At 38.6% G+C, this 23,250-nt stretch overlaps 1 protein-coding gene across 2 annotated transcripts in view; it reads right to left on the bottom strand.

Moving 5' to 3' along the window:
• The window catches only part of Tti1 (Telo2 interacting protein 1), a 600,292-nt gene that overhangs the window by 64,091 nt on the left and 512,951 nt on the right, over positions 1 to 23,250 (bottom strand). For both annotated transcript variants that reach the window (XR_016547507.1, XM_090382195.1), the window contains exon 19: positions 8,654 to 8,733. Coding sequence is in view for 1 of the 2 variants with exons in the window: in XM_090382195.1 (XP_090238321.1) it covers positions 8,654 to 8,733 (80 nt within the window). In the remaining variant the exon portion in view is untranslated. The remainder of the gene's footprint in view (positions 1 to 8,653; positions 8,734 to 23,250) is intronic.

The following is a 23,250-nucleotide window of genomic DNA, read 5'->3' as shown; positions in this document are numbered from 1 at the left end:
CTATGTAATGATTTCATAAAAATGGCTGTTTTATATTTTACTTTTGAGATTATTATTATTACTTAATGTAATGATTAGTGCAATGGCATTATTGTTATATGTAAGTGAATCAGTGAAATGGTGAAAATGGCATCGTTTTTATTATATCTTATATTGTGAATAACTTCACAATACATGATATATATACCTCATAACTGGGTTGTCACTTACTGCAACACCAGGGTACCTACCTACCACCCACTGATGAGAGGCCAAACAGCTGTCTGGGTGGTGGTATCCACAGTGGAGAAGACTGTTGTTACAGTCTTTTCCACTGGTGAAGCATTGCTTATTCGATGTAGTACAATATCAGGCAAGCAGTTGTGAAGGTATTCACAATATGAGATATAATAAAAATGATGCCATTTTCACCATTTCGGTGATTCACTTACGCATAACAACGATGCTATTGCACTAACCATTACTTCAAGTGAATTTCCGGTAAGTTGAGGCCACAGCACTTCCAAATTCTTTCAATCTATATTATTATTTATTAAAATGGCAGAATCATGCAAAGTCATAAAGATCAAATAGCATTTGCCATATATATATATAAAAAAAAGTGACTTTATCAGTTTTATAGTTCTTCTACTTCCAGAGGTTTATCTAATCCCTCTTTAAATCTACATAAGCTCAGGACACATGTTCAAGATGTGGCTCAACCAATATAGTGAGATAATTTTGCCTCTCTGTTTCTGCTAGTAAAATTCATAGATATTACTGGCAGCTTTATATGCACTGGCCTAGCATCTTTGCTACACTGTTGAAAATACTTCACATTAGTGAATATGAAGACCTTCTCCTAGATCCCTCCGATCTTCAGCTATGTTGAATGTTAACCTCCCAAGTCATAATTCAACTTGGGGTTACTGTGACCAGGATGAAGAATGTTGATTTAATAGCACTGATACTTAATTAACATCTTTAAGTCTAGTATAATTTATTCAAACTTCACTGCAGCACAATAGCAGGACAATTGGTGTCAAAGCAGAGTTACTTATACTATATGGTTAGGAATACTCAAGATACAAGTCTGGAAGCCTCATTTTAAGATGCGAGTCTCTTGGAGTGGGTGCAGTGAAGGGCAACCAGATTAGTCAGGAACACAATGGGGTAGTCTTACTACAAAATACTTCAGTTCTGCAAATTGCAGCTTTTGGAAATTAATCACTTTGGTAATGCTCCTTTCTGTAGATGTCGAACATTACATTTCAAAGAGTCAAGTTGACCAATGGCACAACAGTGAACTTCAGCTGGTTGTTGACATATGGCATCTGCAACAATATGTGCACGTCTGACCCTGTTGGTCAAAGCAGCTGTCTTCATGGTGTTCTTTACTTCGGCTGATTTTAACTTTGTTAGAATCTGGGTTGTGGCTGTGTTCAGTCACAGAAAGTAGTTGCTTCACCTCAAAATCTGTATGATCACAACCTTTGCAAGAAAGTGTATTTCTCTGAGAACATTCCCAACGTATTCGTGTACTGTTTGAGCTCTTCTTGGTTTATAAGTAGCCTCCTGCACACAGTTTAGAACCTCCTTTATTGTTCTTGATCTCCATGGTGGTTGAACATTGACTTTTTGGGTCACTCAGAGAGTAGTGTTTTTAAAAACACTACAAAGCTCACAATAACAGTATATTGTGACATAACAGATTAGATCTAGCAACCTTATATATACACCTGACTTGTCCTTCCCAGCAATGACCTGAGGTTAATTTTGAATTAATCTCTGACAGGCTGCTAAGATACAAGGTTAGACAGTTATGTGGATTTGTTAATCCCATTGATATAACAATTGAAAGTACCTTTTATAATTAAACTGACAATTGTGGAGGATACCTGCAATTTGGTGTGGAACTCACATTTAGAACCCACGCACTTTGGAGGAATAAAAATATAGGTATGAAATAATTAAAAGTTGACTTGCCCTCTCCAGCAATGACCTGAGTTAATTCTGATCTAATTCCTGACAGGCTGCTAAGATACAAGGCTAGGTCATATGATCACTAAATGGTGACCTGAGTGAGTCAGATCACTTTTGGAGGATTACGCAGGTAGGCAAAACAATGATCAAGTAGAGTGAACCAACACAGACAAAGATTATATTTTTTAGGATTACTTCATTATTAAAATTAAAGGCGTGAAAACAGAAAAAATGGCAGCTTTTGTCATGTTTTACTTTAACTAAGGGGTTTTTTTCCTACTTTGCACTTTAATTGGGGGGGGGGGGTTGTCCAGACACTATCTCTAACAGGGTGCTTACAGTAGAAGGTTGATCAGAGTCTACTGTCTAAATGTGGAATATGCCTTGATATGCCCACTGGCTAGTGGGCATATAGAAAGTAGTTGACCAGTTCGACTTCTCAGTATGTGAGACAGGTAGTTGGATAGGTTTTGCAGGTACCACTAAGTTGCAGATGGTAATATCTTTAGCTCTTAATTTGTGCTTAGCAACAACACTATTGTGTAAATTGCTTGAAGGTCAGAAGATGTGAACAAATGCGTATCCAGTTAAGTCTCTCTTAACCAGTTCGTTATATGAAAAATTTTCTTTGTTCTACGGAAACTATTTTAAATGTAATTATCAAGGGGAATTCAAAAACGTTTGCTATAAAGAAGTTCGCTAAGCAGATGTCCGACAGTAGTTATTATTATTTATTATGATTTTACCAATTATCGAAAAAATGTGCATAGCCACGGATTTGCCAAGGGCACCAAAAAACCTAGCTATGCTTCTACACGGTATACTACAGGATGGTCTGAAAGTCTTGTCACTTTCCTTGTCACATGGATATAATGTCATGAAATGGGATATAAAGTAAATGAAAATGGAAAAAGAAAGCAGACTGAAGTTTATTTTACTTTATACTAGTCATAGGAGGCTAAGGATAAAAAGCATATGTTGTGTAATTGTAAAAATCAGTTCGTTCGTTACATTATAAGTGTATGCCTGTATACCAATTCAGTTTTACTCATATTGAAATGAAGCAAGTTTTTGGAATTATAAATGTGTAATAACTGACTGACAAATATGCTTAAAAAATAAAATAAATACTTAATATTTATATTTAAATAATTTATTTAATATTTTGATGATTAGTTTTTTAATTTCATAATGCTTATGTTTGTTTTTAAATTGAATTTCATTTAATCCAATCAAAAAATACACATAATTAACAAATTTCACGTTTATACGATTTTAAGGTAGGAGCAAAAAAAACTGGTTTGAACCGGTTCAATCTTAGTTGCCAGAACGAAACCAGAACCTAACTGAAATTTTGAGTTGAGTGAACAGGAACAAAGTTTTTTTTTTTTTTTATGTGTTATGTATATTTCAGAGAGTTGCCTTGTGCAGGCGAAGTTTTCACTGCTCCTGGAATAGAGAAGTTTTTTCTGTTTTATTAGCTTAAATTGGTACATTAACTTATTTTCTAGAGTAGATTTATATTCCTAGTTACGATACTTAGATAGAGATTTTGTAGGTTATTACTTAGTATCGGTAAGGGTATCCAATCCATGTGTTACAAGTTGCAGCTCCGCTGAACGAGAAGTTTTTTAACCATATTTAGCCGCTTTATTGACCAATTCTTATATTAAATTATTTTCTATAAGTAGCTTATAGACCTAGTCAAGGTCCTTGGTTTATTCTGAATTGAGACAGAGAGATTTGGAAGTTAATTAATACTTAAGTGTCCGTAGATTTACCGTTCGTAACTTGCCACCATTGTTATATGATACAATGTTATATTCCGAACTAGATAGCGTTAGCTTAGTATAGTATAGCATATAATATATTGTAAATTAACCAGTAAAATCTATTAATCTTGTTAAACTTCATTGTCAATTAAATTGTACTTTTTAACTAAATACATATAACGACTTAGATTTTACAAATGTAACATAATTAATTAATACATACCTTGATACGGAAGTTATATAAACGGAACTCGCAGATAATACTCGATACTGAAAAATATATATAGATATATAGTGTTTTAACTGTGTTGGGATACAAGTTTAGGGTTATAATTTTGTACTGAAATTGAAATTAAATCGAAATCATGACTCAGACCAGAGCAGCAAAGCAAAAGGCTCAAGCTAATGGGAGTGCTGTGGCTCAGGGGAGAACTGAAGGGGGCAGTTGCCCTCTGAATCATAGCCTTTTAAAATGCACTGCTTGCTTGATGTTTGTGGAGCAATCGGGACAGGACATGATATTGCCATGGGGGATGTCTTTGTGTGTGTGCGCACGCGCGCGATGTAAGGAGTGTAAGGAAATCAGGCGACAACTCAGCGTTGTTATGGGCCTATATGAGAGCTTGAAGGACAGGGTGGATGCCCTTGAAGGATCTAAATTGAGAAGCCCATCAAGCTCTCAGCTGGCTGCCCACATCAACACCAGAGCTTGCATGTGATCATCACACAACACAGCGGCAACTCCCAAGGCAGAATGCGCTGGCCCCACAGGAACTAGTAGTTGTTGGTGACTCTTTTGTCAGGGAAATGGGGAACATGCTATGTAAAAAGGATAGGTGGAACAGGAACAGGGTAGGTCTGCCAGGGGCAAAGGTTGATGACGATGTAGAGCAGATATCATTTTAAGGGCACAAAAGGTGATATTGTTGTACACGTTGGCACTAATGATATTAAGAGTGGGAGACCGGCGGAATCACTTAATAAGTACAGGTCACTGTTGAAAAAAAGCCACGAATTAGGGTTGAATTTGAAACAGTCTGCAATTCTGCATGATGAGAGCCTTGTATATGATGATGATGAGTATATGATGAGAGCCTTGTTGATCAATTTAGCCCTGGAAAGATTGTGCAAGGCTCAAAGGGTAGAATTTTTTATCAGTCTGGTCCGTACTTGTTAACGGGAGAGATTGCTTCTACAGGGATGGGATAGACTTAAATAGAAAGGGTGCAAGAATATTTGCTGATGCTATCAAGGCAGTGTTAGGTGGGTCGGAAAACTGCTAACTTGGGGGGGGTTACAAGGACTAATAGATTAACAGTAACCACTGGCAGAGGTGAAAGTGATTCTTGCACTGCTTCGACTGGAATGAGCAGCAGCCTGGAAAACAAGATGTAGGGTATTTCAGAGACTGCTCGGAGTCACTGCGGTACAAGTAAACACATTGGTGGTGTTAAGGTAGCTAAAAATAGGAATAGGAACAGGTGCAATGCTAGGAGTTTGGTAAATAGATTTGCTAGGAGTTTGGTAAATAGATTTGATGAATTTGAGGTATTGCTCAAAACATCAAAGGCAGATATTGTTGGGTTATCAGTGACGTGGCGTCACACAGATGTAAGGAATGCAGAACTGGAATTTGGGGAGTACATTGTGTACAGAAAGGATAGACAGGATAGGAAGGGAGGAGGGGTCATGCTATTAGTTAAGAAACACAAAATCCATAGAAGTGAAGCCAGTTGACATTGCTGGACAGTGCAGTGTCGAGTCAGTTTGGTGTGACATAAGCATTGGGAGATCAAAATTGAGAGTAGGAGTGTGTTATAGGCCTAATGATTCTGATGAATATAATAAGAAACTGTACAGGGAAATAGAGTGGGCCAGTAAATCAGAGAGTCTTATAATGGGATTTTAATTTCCCAGATATTGATTGGAATTTGTGGGTTGGTCACTCACACACTAGCAAGGCTTTTGTGGATTTATTGAATGATTGTTTTCTACATCAGCATGTTTGGGAGGCAACTAGAGAGAGTAATACTCTTGATCTGATTATCAGTAGTGATTCTTGATGCATTAAGAATCTGGAGATAAAGGAACCACTAGGTGGCAGTGATCACAGTGTGCTGAAGTGGGATTTACTCAAAGAGTTAACTACAATCAGGGGTAAAGGGAAGGGTTTTTGCTTTCGTAAAGGCGACTACGATGGTCTGAGACAGTATTTAAATTCTATACAGTGGGACCTATTGATGATGTTACCAACAGCAAATTCAAAACGGGAAGCATTCAAAGAATTTATTTTGGAAGCTATTAGGCTTTACATACCAATTAAGAAATATTGTTCAAGGTTTAGGCCTAAATGGATGTCAGATGAACTAATGAGACATATGGGAGAGAAGCAAAATGCAAGGGATACATATAAATTAATGGGGGACACGGAAGCCTATGATAGATATAAGCTGGTCTGTAACCAAGTCACAAAGGAGATTAGGCAGGCAAAGGCAGACTATGAAAAATCCTTGGCAAAGGATGCAAAGAAAAACAGAAAAGAGTTCTTTACCTATGTAAAATCTAGAAGGAAAGGGATGAATCAGATTGGCCCACTGGATATTGATGGTTCAACTGTTGATGATCCTGCTCAAGTGGCTAACAAACTAAACCAGTATTTTGCATCTACATTCACACATGATGAGTTATTCAGGAAGGGGAATGCCAGAGGTGAAGTAAACTCTGGCAGTGAGCTAGATGATTTTGCAATAACTGAGAGGAAACTGGAGGAGAAACATAATAAAGGCACCCGCGGTGGATGGGATCTATCCAGTTATATTAAAGGAGGCAGCAAAGGAAGTAAGCAAACCCTTAGCCATAATTATGAGAGCTTCCTTGGATTCAGGGGAAGTACCCATGGACTGGAGATGTGCAAATGTGACCCCAATTCACAAAGGAGGATCAAAGGCTGACACAAGTAATTATAGACCTGTGAGTTTAATTTCTGTTCCAGGAAAATTAATGGAGGCACTGGTTAAAGAAGCACTGCAGGATCATCTAGACAAGACTTCAGTTATAGCTTGGACACAGCATGGTTTTGTTAAGGGAAAGTCTTGCCTGACCAATTTGAGTGGATACTATGATGCAGTCACAAAAGAACTGGATGCAGGGAATAATTTTGATATTATATATTTGTATCTCAAAAGCCTTAGAAAGGCTTTTGATACTGTTGCACATGGAAGACAACCACAAATTGGAGCAGTGTGGCATTGGAGGTTAGTTAGTTAGTTAGTTATTTGGTTTTTAGGAGCATTAGCAACTAAGGCCATATTGCTCCGGGATATGCGGTGGTCATTCCCTGACCTTTCTGCATCCTCCATATTTGGTGATCACGGGCTCAAATCCCGGTGTAATCAAGAAGCGTGTGCTACGCACTGCTGCTCCTGCTTACCTGGCTGCAGAGGCGCTTCATTTCAAGAAGGATGTAGAACTGCTGGAACGAGTACAGAGAAGGGCAACAAGATTAGTGAATGGAACAAAGGGTTGTTCTTACGAAGAAAGGCTTAAGTTTTGCAAATTACAGTGTCTGGAGACTAGTCACCGGCGAGGTGATTTGATAGAGGTGTATAAAGCCTTGAATGGTTTGAGCATGCTCAGTGCTTATGGGATTCTTCCTCTTGCTCAGAATAATCACCTGAGAGGGCATAAATTCAAATTGAGGAAACACAGATGTATGTATTGATGTGCGGAAATTTGCCTTTAGCCAGCGGGTAGTTGGTTGGTGGAAGAGACTTCCATACCTTGTTGTGGAAGTTGATAGCCTAAATCAATTTATGGCTCAGCTGGACAGGTATTTTGAACGAACGGAGGGGTGAAATGAGAGTGGGGTTTTTTTTTTTTGACTGATGCTGCATAAGCTTGCTTTCTTGCATCATATGCCTCTACTAATGCTAAAAACTGGGGTGCTCAAAATGATCCATGTGTGTGTGTGTGTGTGTGTGTGTGTGTGTGTGTGTGTGTGTGTGAGAGAGAGAGAGAGAGAGAGAGAGAGAGAGAGAGAGAGAGAGAGAGAGAGAGAGGAAATAACAAGACGTTTGGGACCACCCTGTATACTGGCCCACTAGCTTACTGAACACTGGACTAGTGGCTAGTATGGGCACCATGCAGTATATTTTTGAAGATTAAAGGAGTGAGCACAGATTAAGCAGATGTTAGTTAAGATGGCATCTATTCTATATAAAAATTGCATATATGAATGTAGGCATATAAGAATGTCACTGATTGATGTGTACATAAATGTCACTATCCTCATTCCGTAATACTGCATGCTCACATCGGCATATTCCTGGTTTCCCTACTTTCATGGTTGGATGAGCTGCACCTTGTCCACAACTTTTCTAATCAGAGAAGTACCTTTTGTGTGAACATGGCATGGCCTTGACGGTATAGTCAGGTCAGAAGCGGTGATCTGTAATAGTATACAGTAAGGAGAATTACACTGCTTGTACCTGTATAGCAGAGGGGCCAAACAACAGATTTCCAGGTAACTCTTATTGATTAGTTGCTAAGAGGCTAGTCATGCAATAACATAACATCACATCACGTCATTAAACACTCAAAACCAAAATAATATTTTACTTTGCAGAGACTAGCTTTGCAGAGACACTCAACACAGAGAAACAAGATAGGTAAATACAATAGTATTTACCTATCTTGTTTCTCTGTGTTGAGTTCCTCCCCTTCAGCATGAATAGGTAAATACAATAATATTTACCTATTCGTGCTGAAGGAGAATCAGCAAAATAGTACCAGACATTAGGATTAATTATGAGGTTATCATCTAACTATATATAATTTTTATTTGAAGAGTTATTTTTTACCTTTCCCATTAAATTTTTATTTTCTTAGCAGAGGAAAACAATTAATCAAATCATACAAACCTTTATGGAAGTTACATGATCACTGTAAAATCTTTTCAAGAAAACATTCCAGAGATTATGAACTTCAGGTAGTAAATCATCTGAAAATTTAAGTAACATAGGAAAAACATTTTAATATGTTTATATGATGCTCATATGGAAACAATATTCTTTTCAAATAATTTGTCATAGTCTTTTGTCATAGCTAAAAAAATTATCATTTTCTGTTTTTTTTTTTTTTTTTTTTTTTTTTTTTTTTACAAATAATTCCCTATTTTCAGACTGTGTATAAACTTTAGTAATAATACGTATACCGGGATGAAAACAATGCTTTCACTAATACTACATATATTTCTTAATATACTGTATAGTGATAGTGGACATAATAATAACATCTACCAAAAAGTAATCAATATGGTGTGGGTCAGTACATAGTAGTAGTGGCATGTGATGCAAGAAAGCATGTGTATGAGCTTATGCAGCATCAGCCAAAAAAAAAAAAAATCACACCATTCCCACCAAATGCCTGTCCAGTCCCTCCTTAAATTTATTCAACCTATCAACTTCCACAACGACAGATGGAAGTTTGTTCCAGCAATTAACCACCCGCTGGCGAAAGGCAAATTTCTGCACATCTATTCTACATCTGTCTTTTCTTAATTTGAAGTTATGTCCCCTTAGGTTCGTAATCTGAACAAGTGGAAGGATCCCATCAGAATTCAGCGTGCTCAACCCATTCACGTGCATTAGGACAGAAATGCAAAGTTCCTGGAACTGTAGTACAGTAATTTGGCACCATTCATCCACAAGGAAACTTACTATTTCACATTGGATGGAGGTCAAAACCATGTTATAGTTCCTGCTCCAGACACTAAAACAAATATTATACAGGAATGCTATTAGGTGATTTCATCCTCATGATCTTCAAATCATTGTGAAAATATGGGCTCCATGAGGGTGCTTTTATCATCCAGACAGGATGATAAAATCATGCAGACAGGCAGAAATACTGCAACACAGGGTGCAAGATGATAGTTCAGGATGGTTATAATAGAGGTGAGGGGATCTAGGCCATGCCAAGTGAGTGCCTCTTCCACATTATGGAATAGGACTGTTGAAGTTACTCCAAAAGGTACAGATGTATTTGACATGAAAAGGATGACTTGTCAGGCTACATCACAATCAGCCACCCTAGGCATCAATGGACAGGTCTATGGACACTAGGAGATGTTATAAGTGTTCTGTGCACAGCAATCCTGTCATGGTTTCCAGATTTGTGTAGCTCATGGTGAAGGCTACAGTAAATACTTAGTTGTGACCTACCTCTCCATGTTGTAGAGGTGGGTCATGGTGTAGATGACAATGGGCAGACTTTCCAAGTGAATAAGTGGCCAGAAACAACTAAACAACACTCACACTGCACAGACATAGCATTACACACAATTTTTTGGCTTTTCACACAGTTCTGTATTCATCACAGTGCCAAGGTGGAGTTATTCAGGTGTCGTCCTACATAAGGCACTATACTATACATGTCTACATCTCCTGGTTGTCGTGCAATCAGTGGTCCACCACAGCTTTGGGAAGGATGGATGCAGATGTTTGTGGAATTGAATGTGTGGCTGCCCGGGTTATACTGTTTGTAACATACATCACTAGGTCATTGACTGCAAAAACCTGGCTGGCTGGCTGGCTGTGAGTGGATTGAACTGGCAGCTGTTATTCCAGTTAGCTTGCTCTATATTCTACCTTGTGTCCCAATAGAATAACAAGGCTTCACCACTGAGCAAGGTGGAAATCAGTGGGATGTGATCATCTCCAGCCCCGGGGGGGGGGGGGGGGGGCTCACATCTGGTATGGGCTTGGCACACCCAGAGTCCTGAGCTGGATATCATCATTCGTCTCTTTCTTGGTGATTCCCTTCTACTTTTGACTTCTCTCTCTCTCAGGGTAACTTGGGAATTTTTTTTCCCCTGGTGCAGCATAAGCCTCAGGCTTCCTTGCACCATATGGCTATTAATAATAATAATAAAGATTTTCTTCTACTTCTCGTATAAATAATGGGGAACAAATAGACACATTAATGGCAGTAAAAGCACATGTTGATTAATGATGTTATGTCTTATTCTCTACATTAAAAATGGAGAGGTCCAGCATATGCTCTATTATCTAGCCAGTCCAATAATACTGGCACTAACACGCAAAGTACCATGACCATCAATATAACCCAAAAATGAGAACGGGGGTGGCAACTGTAATATCAGCCCCAGGTGGCAGGTAGATGGAACAAACAGTTAGGAGGAAATCTACAGCAATATAAAGTGCAACTGTTTCTAAGGTGGCAATAAGTGAGATTTGCTGAACTGGGGTATGATTGTCCACAACTATGGCAACTCCGCCATGCATAGGACCATTCTTGAGGTATTCCTGAGTACAGTTCTTGAGGATTGGATTTTACATATTCCTTAGGTTATCTCCTACAGATACAGAACTGGCTTAAACAGGAGAGGCTCTTCTGGTAAAGTCCACGGCACTTCCACTGAATAAACTATGTCATTATTTAAGTTTGGCGGATCCATCAGTTGACTTTGCCTTCTCTGTCCTGGCTTTATCTTTCTTGGAGAAGTATGGATATTGCACTGTCTGTAACTCCCTCAGCAAAAATTTTCAGAATTGACTCCTCATCTGCATCATTAACTCTACATTCATTTGTTTTTGGATTGCAGGCAGGCAGGCAGTGGCTTTGGTGTTTTGTCTGTACTATTTTGCTTTTATAGAAGTGGGGCAGTAGGAGTTACTGAAATGGGAGTAGCTATTGATTGAGTTTATTGTACCAGCTTCTGAGAAATCAAAAGACCTCATGCAATGGAGCTTAAATGCTTTGGATGGAATTCTCATTTCAGCCTGTATTCCAATGGAATGTCTTTCTGCAGTCTTCTGGGTATGTAGGTTTCATAGTACTATGGTTTAACCATTTTTTCTCACTTCTTGATATGGGATGTTAAACTCTGCTTTGTACCTTTGGATTTCCTTTTCCTCTTTTCATTGCTGGCATGCTCATGAGTACCAGGTGCTCTCCTTTTTGGTTGACACAATTTGGTTTTGTAGTCTAACATGTCTTGCTCTCGTGGTCTTTAGTGTCACATTATGCATACATGAGATCTTCACTATTGGCAAATGTGAATGTCCATATTACTGACATTTAAAACAGCAGATTGGATTCGGTATATATGGCCTTATTGCACAATGAATACAACTGGTTGTGATAGAGTCAGGTGATGTCAGAGAGGTCCATTCAAGGCTTTATACACCTCAATCAGATCACCTCGCAGGTGCCTAGTCTCCAGACACTGTAATTTGTGAAATTTAAGCATTTATTCATAAGAGCAACCCTTTGTTCCATTCACTAATCTTGTTGCCCTTCTCTGTACTCATTACAGCAGCTCTACATCCTTCTTTAAATGAAGCCTCCAGACCTGTATACAGTACTCAAGGTGTGGCCTGTTGTTGTTGTTGTTTTGGTTTTTAGGAGCATTAGCAACTAAGGCCATATTGCTCCAGGATATGCGGCGGTCATTCCTTAACCTTTCCGCATCCTCCGTATTTGGTGGTGACGGGCTCGAACCCCGGTCTAATCAAGAAGCGTGTGCTACGCACTGCTGCTCCTTCCCACCTGGCTACGGAGGCGCCTGGTGTGGCCTGACCATTGCCTTATACAAGGGGATAATCACCTACTTATCCTGGCTAGAAAGATTCCTGTATATCATTGACAAGACACTATGAGCTACTCTTGTAGACCATCTGCACTGCTCAGAAAACTTCATATCTGCCTGCAGAATTAGCTCCAGGTCCTTTTCACTCTCTCACCACTGTCAGTGTTGTTGTTGTTGTTATTTGGTTTTTAGGAGCATTAGCAACTAAGGCCATATTGCTCCGGGATATGCGGTGGTCATTCCCTGAATGACCTTTCCGCATCCTCCGTGTTTGGTGGTGACGGGCTCGAACCCCGGTCTAATCAAGAAGCGTGTGCTACGCACTGCTGCTCCTTCCCACCTGGCTACGGAGGCACCACTGTCAGTGTAATACCACACAGTTGATACGTTATTCTGGGGTTACTGCTTCCCATATGCAGTACTTTACATTTGTCAATATGAAACTTCAGTTGCCACCTCTCAGCCCATCTGCTCAGCTTTTCTAGATCCTGTTGCAGCAGCTTACTGTCATTAGTGTCATTAACACCCTTGTATCGTCTGCCAGCTTGGACATTAAGCCTGATATACCATCATCAATATTATTGATGAATACAGAAAACAATAATGGACCCAACACTGAACCCTGGGGGATTCCACTAATAGCATTAGTCCATGAAGAGCTATATATCACCATGTTAAAACATGGTGATATATAGCTCTTTTTAAATTAGTGGTATAAAGATATCGCTAATTTAATGAAATTGGCAGTATCTTTATGAAACTGTAAATTTATTGGGCCTAAAAGATAAGGCTATTAATGACATGTTCATTGAAAATTTGCAATACACATTTTACAATTTGTCTCTCCAAACTTGAGGGATTCAAAGCCTTCAATGTTAAGTTGTAACTATATTTCACAGATTTTTCAGTTTCCATGGAATGCAATACAATGCTTTAAGGCAAGATAGTGAAGCTGTATGAAGATGTTCAGCCCCTTCCAATGATGGATAATAACATTTTTTTTTATTAGAGTTGCATTGGTTTAACCAGTTATTGCGAATACATTTAAAAATATGAACTGCATCAATAACAAAGAAAGGGGACGTAACGAATCAACGGGATTAGGATAAACAATACTCCATTGTGCAGAATTTGTAAATAGTGAAATACTTTTTCTATTAATTCAATTATTATCACTTACAATTGCTACAACATTATAACCAATTTTTTCCAAACCCACAATAATTTTTTTCAAAACTGAATGTAATTTTTCTGCAGTAATTTTTTCACAGATAAAATATAAATGACATATTTGTAATTTGACAATAAGCTTTGAAAAATAAATACATATGCACTTGTAGCTGCATCAGTACTATCAAATGAATTTCCCAGTAAGTTTCCACCTTTGTAATCAATATAAGATTTCAGATGAATTTCATCGATCATTAAACTAATTTTGCATTCTGAAGAATTTAAAAAAGCCAATTTCTGTTTAGCATACATCAGCAAATGATTCTCTCACTGGGCATCTGGAATTTTTGGGTTACTTGGATGAGGAAGGAGTAGGAATGTAGAATGCTGTAGAAATTTGTAGGCATGTGGAGATATCGAAAACAGCAAAGACAAAAATATCAATAGTTCGGGGGATATCTTTATGCATTCTTTTCACTGTGTAACAAATGTAATTGTTCACATATGAATTTAAACACTGATGCTCTCTCGCTATTCTTTATGCATTCTTTTCACTGTGTAACAAATGTAATTGTTCACATATGAATTTAAACACTGATGCTCTCTCGCTATTAATGTTTCCCGCAATTCAATTCAGTAAGCTACAAGCAGCATTTAAAACAAAATAAATACAGTAGCCCTCATTTTGCACTGGTCCGATTTGCGGCGATTCGCAATAGCGCCGATCACTAACCACAATGCCATTTTTATTTTTGCAATTTTTTATAAATTGAAAGTTTCAAATCGTCAGACGAAATTTATCGGCATCATAATGTGCTATGTATCATGCACTGTTCACGCGATTTAGGACAATCTGAGCCAATCACAATTAGCGCATTCGTATCAGAGACGAGAAAGATTCCCGCCCTCAAAGTAACCACTTGTGGATGTGGGTAGTAAAGGTCCATGCGGTGAAGCACTCAGTTGGTTGTTGTTTACACTATTTACATGTGTTGGAAATTTATTATGCTAATATTTTTTATTAATTGTGCTATTAATAAATTAAATAATAATGATAGTGATAGCTGTGTGCAGTTTTTTCCAATCATGTTATAAAGTTTTTAATTTAATAGAATAAAGACGCGCCATGTTTGGTAAAAACAGTTAATTGAATCTTAGTGCAATATTCAGAGGATGGAATCTGGTGAAAGCCGCCCTAATGTGTGTAGGGCTATGAATATGCCTCCATCGACTATTACTACAACTATGAAGAATGCTAATAAAATAAAACAATCGATGCAAAGTGGTAGGTAAAATTTTTGGTGCCTGGAAACTAATCCTGTGATTTCCGATTGACTCCATTATATAAAGGGTTCCATTTGCGCCTGTCCCCCCAGAACCTAACCGTGACGTAAATCGAGAGCTACCTGTATTATTAACATCACTGCTGTGGCAATTACTGGTATCTGTTCTAAGATGTCAGTAATCTGATTGAAAGTATTCAACTTCGTAGGAAGTTACACTGACTTTGAGTTTCCTGATTTATGAATTTCAGCGCTCAGTACAAATACCAACATCAAATCTTCATTAATCACAACTGAATAGGCAATGGAAGGTGCTGGCTGAAATATTAAATATAAAAACACAATACAGTTATTTTTTGAAATAACTTGCCAGCATTCAGGTACTATATATCTATTTAGGCACTCTGCTAGTTGTGAGAATGTATGAAATTCTCGAGCTTTTTCATAATCATGTTTACTCTTAATACTATTTTCTAGGCTTTCTACAAGTTTTTTTTTTTCTAATCTTTGCTTCTTCTTTTTTGGGACTGTCTTATAAATGCCTGTGATGACAAATAGCTTGAGCAGTTAGGAAATTGTGATGGAACAGGTCCTTGAATTAATTTTGGATGCTTGAAATCTACAGTGATTATCTTATTTTTCCCATCAAATTTAGATGCCCGTCTAACTATCTGGCTTGAAATGGACTCACATACCTGTAACAATATGAAATATATAAATAAAATGTTATGCTCTCTTCTGAATTTCACTTTGCTTGTTATTAGCATCTCAGTCTTAGATACTAATGAGGTATCCTTAGATACTAAGGATACCTCAGTTCGCATACACAGGCCTATAGATTATCAAAGGTTGCATATAATTACATTTTGTGTATTTATCTACACTAAAAGTTTCAATAATTAAAATTAATACAGTCCATTCTGTTTATTTGGGACACATCGGGACTAGTGCATTTTGGCCCAATTAGGCGGCTGCCCCAATTATTTGAAGTTTCATGTAAATAGTTAAAAATACAATGTATACCCCCCTTTACAATTGGTTCAGTGTACAATCAAATCACGTTACGACGATGAACTCAACATAGTAAAGTACCGTTCACTATATGATGTGCAGTAAGCGCCGGTCATTGTGATCATATTTGTGAATTGAATTTTAATTCTATTAAACAGCGATTCTAATTAGCGAAAATAGGAGGAATATTATCCACTGGCCATAAAAGCAAAGATATATTAAGCACAAATTTACCCTTTATTACCTTACCAATTAAAAAATTAAATGATACGTGAAAATTGGAAGAATATACGTGATAATCGGAATAATTAATACGTACTGTAATATGTACATACGAACTAGTTGACATTTCTGTTCACTGACATTTGTGGGTGGGGGTTAAAATTTAAAACAGTAAAAAGATAAGCAATCTATAACAAAGAACACAGCACACACAAATTGCAAGTAACACAATATGCGTAAGTGAGAACCGAGTAACGAGTTACAAAGCTTTAAAAATACGAATGAAGAGAAGATCTGAAAATTAATTTTTTTATGTGGCTGAAGATTTCATGGAAGTGTAAACATATTTCACCATAATAACCCACAGAATTCCAGCTGTCTGTATTATTGCAAATTCAGTAAGATCGAATTTACTGTCCGTCAGAAAAGCCCAATAAACAGGTGACTGCTAATTGTTTTTATTGTTTTATGGTTGTGACCTCCAGAATTTCGACCGAACCACATGGTACCATCGGAGACAATCATAGGGTAATCTCCAGTGCTGCGGTTTCCTGCCCCGATTAAACGAAGTAAACCCTGGCTACTTTCTCGATTGGTTTCTGTTTTTTAAGATTTGCCCCAAATAAACGGCTGCCCCAATTAACTGGTGGCCCAAATAACCAGAATAAGGGAAAAGGGAAAAATTTCTTAAAATTTTGCATTGTATGATATGTAACTGTATTATATCGTACAAATATTGAGATTTTTTGATTTCTTAAACAAGCATGCAAGCACTTTTCTTCAGTGTACCCAATACATGAAAGGAATATTTTATATATAAATGAAACCACAAAAGCCGAAATTCTGACAAAATTTACTTCTATATTCTTAATATACAAGAATATATCTTTTTCATATTCTTATATATTATCGTTTCATTATTGTTAAAATACTCCTATTTAAGATAATTGCTATTAACGTACCACAAACTTACCATTGAATGTTCAAATGGCACAAAGTCTTTACTTGGTATAGCTTTCAACCATTTGTTAGTTAAAACAGTATTCTTCAAAAGAAATCCACAGATATGTACTTTCGGACCACCATTATAATTTCCATGGCATAATAGTAATAGAGGCATGTGATGCAAGAAAACAAGCGTATGAGCTTTGCATCAGCCAAAAAAAAATTCACACAACCATTCCCTCTAAAAGTTTGTCCAGTTCCTCCTTGAATTTATTTAAGCTATCAACTTACAAGACAGATGGAAGTTTGTCCCAGCAATTAACCACCCACTGGCTAAAAGCAAATTTCCACACATCTATTCTACATCTGTGTTTTCTTAATTTGAATTTATGTCTCTTAGGTTTGTAATCTGAGCATGTGGAAGAATCCCATCAGAATTAAATGTGCTCAACCCATTCAAGGCCTTATACATGTCAATCAGATCACCTCGCAGGTGCCTAGTCTCTAGCTGCTACAATTTGCAGAACTTAGGACTCTCTCTCTCTCTCTCTCTTGGTAAGAGGACCCCTTTGTTCCCCTCACCAATTTTGTTGCCCTTCTCTGTACATGCTCAAGCAAATCTACATCCTTCTTTAAATGAGGCCTCCAGACCTGCATGCAGTACTCAAGGCGTGGCTTGACCATTGCCTTATACAAATGGATAATCACCTCCTTTTCCCTATTAGCAAAAATTCCCATATATCATTGACAAAACCCCATTACCTGCTCTGGCAGTCTGTCTGCATTGCTCAGAAAACTTCATATCTGACTGCACAATTACTCCCAGGTCTTTTTCATTTTCTACCACCCTAAGTGTAGTACCACACAGTTGGTACATTCCTCTGGGGTTACTTCTACCCATATGCCGTACTTTGCATTTGTCAATGTTAAACTTCAGTTTCCACTTCTCAGCCCATCTGTCCAAATTTTCTAGATCCTGTTGCAGTAGCACACTGCCATTACTAACCCTGATATACCTTTATCAATACCATTGATAAATATATAAATCAACAGTGGGCCCAACACCGAACCCTGTGGGACTCCACTAATAACGTTAGTCCACGAAGAGCAGCGCCTATTCATTATCACTCTTTGTCTTCTCCGACTGAACCACCCTTTTATCCATTGTAGCAACTTACCCTTAATACCATTCTGCTACAATTTGTAGTAGTCTTCCATGTGCAACAATGTCAAATGCCATATCACTATGTCATCGGTTGGTTAATTACTGTAGTTCTTGACGTTTTCCCCTCGGTCCACTTAGAACAACAGATTAACCCAACTGATGACATAGTGATATGGCATTATTATTACGGTGGCGACACTTATCCTCAGCAATATACACTATACTGAATAACCTGGAGTGGCTCCTTGTGGTAAATATTGGAAAGATGGTTTCTGGTTAGGCTAACATGCCCACAATCTGTAGCTGAATTGATCATTGTGATGAAGAAGGAATGGACCAAAACACCACCAACATCACTTAGATCTTATCAAAAATTAGTTTGATAAGATCTATTCTGCAACCATCCTTCATCAGCTTGAATTTGAGCCCCTTCATACGTGTGGCCTGAGCAAGAAGGAGAATCCCATCAGCACAGTGTTTTCTCAAGCCATTTAAAGCCTTAAGCACCTCAATCAGATCACCTCGCAGTACAGCTTACAATACCGGTCAAAATCTCAATACTGGTATTTCGGCATTTTAAATTTATGAAACCAGGATACCGGTATTAATACTGATATTCCAAAGACAAACATTTTTCTCCATAAATTTTTATGACAATTAGGTGCAATAAAGTATGAAAAAAAAAAACAAGTACTGTAATTACTTGACTTCATGTTTATTTAAAACTTTTATTACAATAATAAATATTCTGAAAAAAGTTATTAAAAACACAGTTAATCTAAAAAAAAAAAAAAATTGCACATGTACCCTGTACACATGAAAGGTGTTTTACATGTAAAACATCTTTGACGACGCCACTAAATTTCGAACAACTAGAACCAAAATCATGAACGATGCAATTTATGCTCACGCCCGCTACTTACTCTACCGAATCAATGTTAGTGATAAATAGGATACACACACCTGCTGCTTACCTACCAATTCAATGTTTGGAAGAGGTTAGGCCAATAGCCTAATTATCCATTTGTTTAATAATATGATTGCAACAATACAAGTATTTCTATCGTTACAATCATACTATCATGTTGGATCATGTTACTCTGTCATGCTTTGTCACAAATTACATATGCAGCACTAAGAGATCTGCAAGAAACGACAGTATAATACACTATCGAATCTATGACTTGGCTCAGGATCTCAACGAGTACAAGCACGAGATGGTAATGCTGCACATTCCATTTTGCAATGAGGAAACAGAGATACTGTCAGAGATGAAATATGTTGAGATCTACGATGACAATGAAGAGCTCATACTAGACCGTAAATTGTATGAATCAGACTTCGATATTCGCAAAACGATTGAAATATGTAAGACGATGATGTGTGAAGACAATGACAATGGTGACCCTGACGAAGCATGAAGTAATGACCTGCATAGCTTTGCAAAGTGACTGCGAGAAGAAAAACCCTTTAGAAACTTTTACAATCACCCAAACAGCGAGATGAATGAGGATCTAAAGCTCGCCACACTCAACTGACTCAAATCAATTGCAAAGAAAGCCGAAAACTTGATGACCAACGAGGACTTCTACAACTTAATGAGAATGGCCAATGACAAACAAAAGATTCTACTCATACATTTAATTTGGAATCTGTTATCTCCCAATCATGAACCGATTCAAACATTCTTGACTGGCCCAGGTGGTTGCAGAAAAATGTCTATGATTTGCCTCTTGGTGGAACTATAACAACTGCTTCAGTAATACAGATGGGTACTGTAATGCCTACATTAGATGCTCTTCAACTGGTAAAGTGCTCAGAGCTGGCATAAACCAGTTCTGAGCACATCCAAGATCACTGCCCTCAAGCTATCCATTTCTCTGATTACCAAAAGGTTTACTGCCTTGGGTAGCAATGGTTAGACCAAAGACACCTAAGTGGTATGGCCCGAATCATAAATATTTTTCCACAACCAGCTGGTTTATGCCAGCTCTGAGCACATCCTAGATCACCTCCCATGATCCTTTACTTTAAATGATTTACTTTACTTTAAATTTTGCAAGATATCCATTTCTCCGGTTATCAAAAGGTTTCTGCCATGGGTGGCAATGGTTAGCCCAAAGCCACCTAAGTGGTATGCCCCAAATCATAAACATTTTCCGTTACCAGCTGGTTTATGCCAGCTCTGAGCACATCTGATATCACCTCCCATGATCCTTTGCACAATTGCCTCTCCTTACTCAATTTTTCTTTGTTTTGAAATGGGAATGATGTCAAATGACATAATTTCCATGTTGCAAAATTGTGACAAATTGATTTTACTACCATCTGAAATTTAGTAGGTGCTGCCAAATATGTTTACACATCAAAAATGCATTTTGATACTACAAAGTTTAGTTATGTTTAAGCATCCATACTACCAGTTCGAATAAAGTGAGCTCTTAAGAAACATAAGCAATCAATAGAGTTAGCGTTTGAACTGGATCTAATTTTGGTACATATTTGATTAGTGGCAGAAAATGCCCTTTCAGGTTCTGTGCTGGATGATGTAAAGTGTAAAGTATATTCTTGTCTAACGGCACCAGGGATTCCCGCCATCTCCATGTTGCTTTCATTGTGGGTGTAAACGTTCACTGTAAAGACCACAGATTTAAAAGTGTATGGATAGTGTATATGTGTAATGTTGTGTGTCATTGTTCATCTGGCCATGGCCATTTAGCCGCTAGACCCCTGCTGGAGCCCAATGTTGCCCACATTTGGCCTCGTATAGGCAGATCAAGTATCCAGTAGTTTCAAATTTTACTCGGGCAGGCTCTGCCACCTAATTTCCCGAGATTTTAGTGGCTAGGGCCTTAAAAAATAAATAAATAAATAAAATAAATAATTAAATTAAAAAAAAAAAAAAAAAAGAGGGGCAACATACGCTAGAATGTAGTTAGGCTGAAAGTGGTCCCAGGTGTGTTAATTTAGACATTTTAAATTTTTATTGTGAGGGGCATTCGGTTTTTGCTGGCAATAAAGGTAGAGTAGGGGCAGGAGACTGAAGAATGAGGGAAAGGCAGAAGTATGGGGACAATAGGTAAGGCGACACCAAGTATTAGTGAGGCAGGCCCATGCCTCACCAGAAGAGGAAGAAGGGGCGGCAGGGATTGTTGTTGTTGTTTTGGTTTTTAGGAGCATTAGCAACTAAGGCCATATTGCTCCGGGAATATGCGGTGGTCATTCCCTGACCTTTCCGCATCCTCCGTATTTGGTGGTGACGGGCTCGTACCCTGGTCTAATCAAGAAGCGTGTGCTACGCACTGCTGCTCCTTCCCACCTGGCTACGGAGGCGCCTGGGGCGGCAGGGAGAGGAGGGGAGGGGAGGGGAGGGGAGGAGATGGCAAGAACTGTCCTTCCTTCCACAAGGTTAGGGGGAGAAAGTGGGCCGGGAAAGATGCCTGACCAGATCGCAAATCGGCAGAGGAGCTGCAGTCATCTTCATGGTTGAAGTGTCCATTCCAGTGTTTGTTGTCAGGCTTGGCAGGGGACGTCTGCAATTTTCAATTTAGGATCAGGGATCATCCATTTTTCGATGTTGGTTATTTTCTTGTTGGGGTCCTTGTGTTACTAGTCATAATCTTAATTTGTCACTATCAATGTTTGCCTCCTGACAATACTGTTTTGTTCTGTTCAGGGTTTGTCTGCTCTGGTATTTATATCTTGCCTGGACAACTTGAAAAAGGTCCTGGTTGTCACACACCCTCGTTTTATTTCTTTTAATTGTTTAGGATTGCTGTCTCAAGCCTTCTTCTTGTGAAGAGGGGCCTGGGCAAAACAGCTGAAGGCTTTGTACTCCTCTTCTGTGTCCAACAGGTGGTGTTCATGGTTTATTGGATTATATTTTATTCTTGTAATGAGGTGGCATCTGAAGTCTTCATATTTTTCACAATCGTGCATTATATGCTTCCAGGTCTCCTGTCCCCTGCAGTGGCAGCTGGGGTCATTTATAATGCCCAGTGCACTTAGTTTTGCTTTTATTCGGCCACGGCCCATTAGTAGGAATGTTGTGTTCCGCCCTGTGTTGAACTACGAGAGCTCTTGGATAGATTTTATTGACAAGAGGTATAAATCTTCAGGTCACCTCACCTTTGCACGAGGCAGACCACCTGTTCTGCCACACCTGCACCAGGTGAGCTGCAAGCCGCTGCTTTTTAGCTCTGCTGCTGTTCGCCAAGTCCAGGCTGAAGCCTTCAATGTTCGCTGGTATTCCTTTCGCATAGAGATAGTTGAGTCTGCAACGGAGCACCTTGAGGTCTAGGGGGAGGACCCCCCACTAATACTTGAAGTGCATGCATGGTCAAGAGTACGTTTCTCTGAATTGTGTCTAAGATTTGTCTATTAACACCCATTCTGGCTTTAAAATACCAGACCAGCGACCCATAGGTGATTGCCAGGATGAAGACTGTCTTGTAATAGAGCGAGAGCATTTTTCCGTTTAGCCTCTACATATTATTCTAGCCACTAGGGCGGTGTAGTTTCTTAGTTTTTGCTTTATATATTCCATCTGCTTGTCTAACTTAAACTGTTTTGCCTTCTACTTCTATTTGAGGGGGTCTCCTTATGTCGAGAACACCCTTTAGAAGAACTGAACAAAATCTGCAGTGAGTGTAGTTTGGTCCATTTTTGAAGTAGGTCAATGGCATGGTTTGCTAGCTCCGTGCTCTCAAATCGGCCACCACCACGAGCACCGAATCATTGGTGAAGGCCCCAGAGGAAACAACCCCAAGGTCCATTGAGAGAAAGTCATTAAAGACAATGTTCCACAGGAGTGGCCCCAGGACAGATCCCTGCAGGCAGCCCCTGTGGACAGGCCTAGTTAGCTTGCGGAAGGATACTGCCACCTCCATTTTCCTATCCGAGAGGTATGACTTGATTATGTTGTACAAGTTCATTGGAATTTCAGCTTTTCAGAGTCTAGCCAGGACGCTCGGCCACCAAAGGGAGTTTAACGGCCTGGCAAAGTCCACAGAGATTACTAGGAAGTATTTTTTATTTCATTGTGCTACATTTGTCTTCAAGTTCTGTATGGCTTCAATGGTTGATGTACCAGGCTTAATCCATACTGTC

This window comes from Mastigoproctus giganteus, chromosome 10 (genome assembly GCF_048544385.1).
Source record: "Mastigoproctus giganteus isolate SK-2022 chromosome 10, ASM4854438v1, whole genome shotgun sequence".
NCBI classification, from domain to species: domain Eukaryota; kingdom Metazoa; phylum Arthropoda; class Arachnida; order Uropygi; family Thelyphonidae; genus Mastigoproctus; species Mastigoproctus giganteus.
The sequence above is the reverse complement of the archived record's forward strand: the minus strand, read 5'-3'. Positions and strand labels throughout refer to the sequence as shown.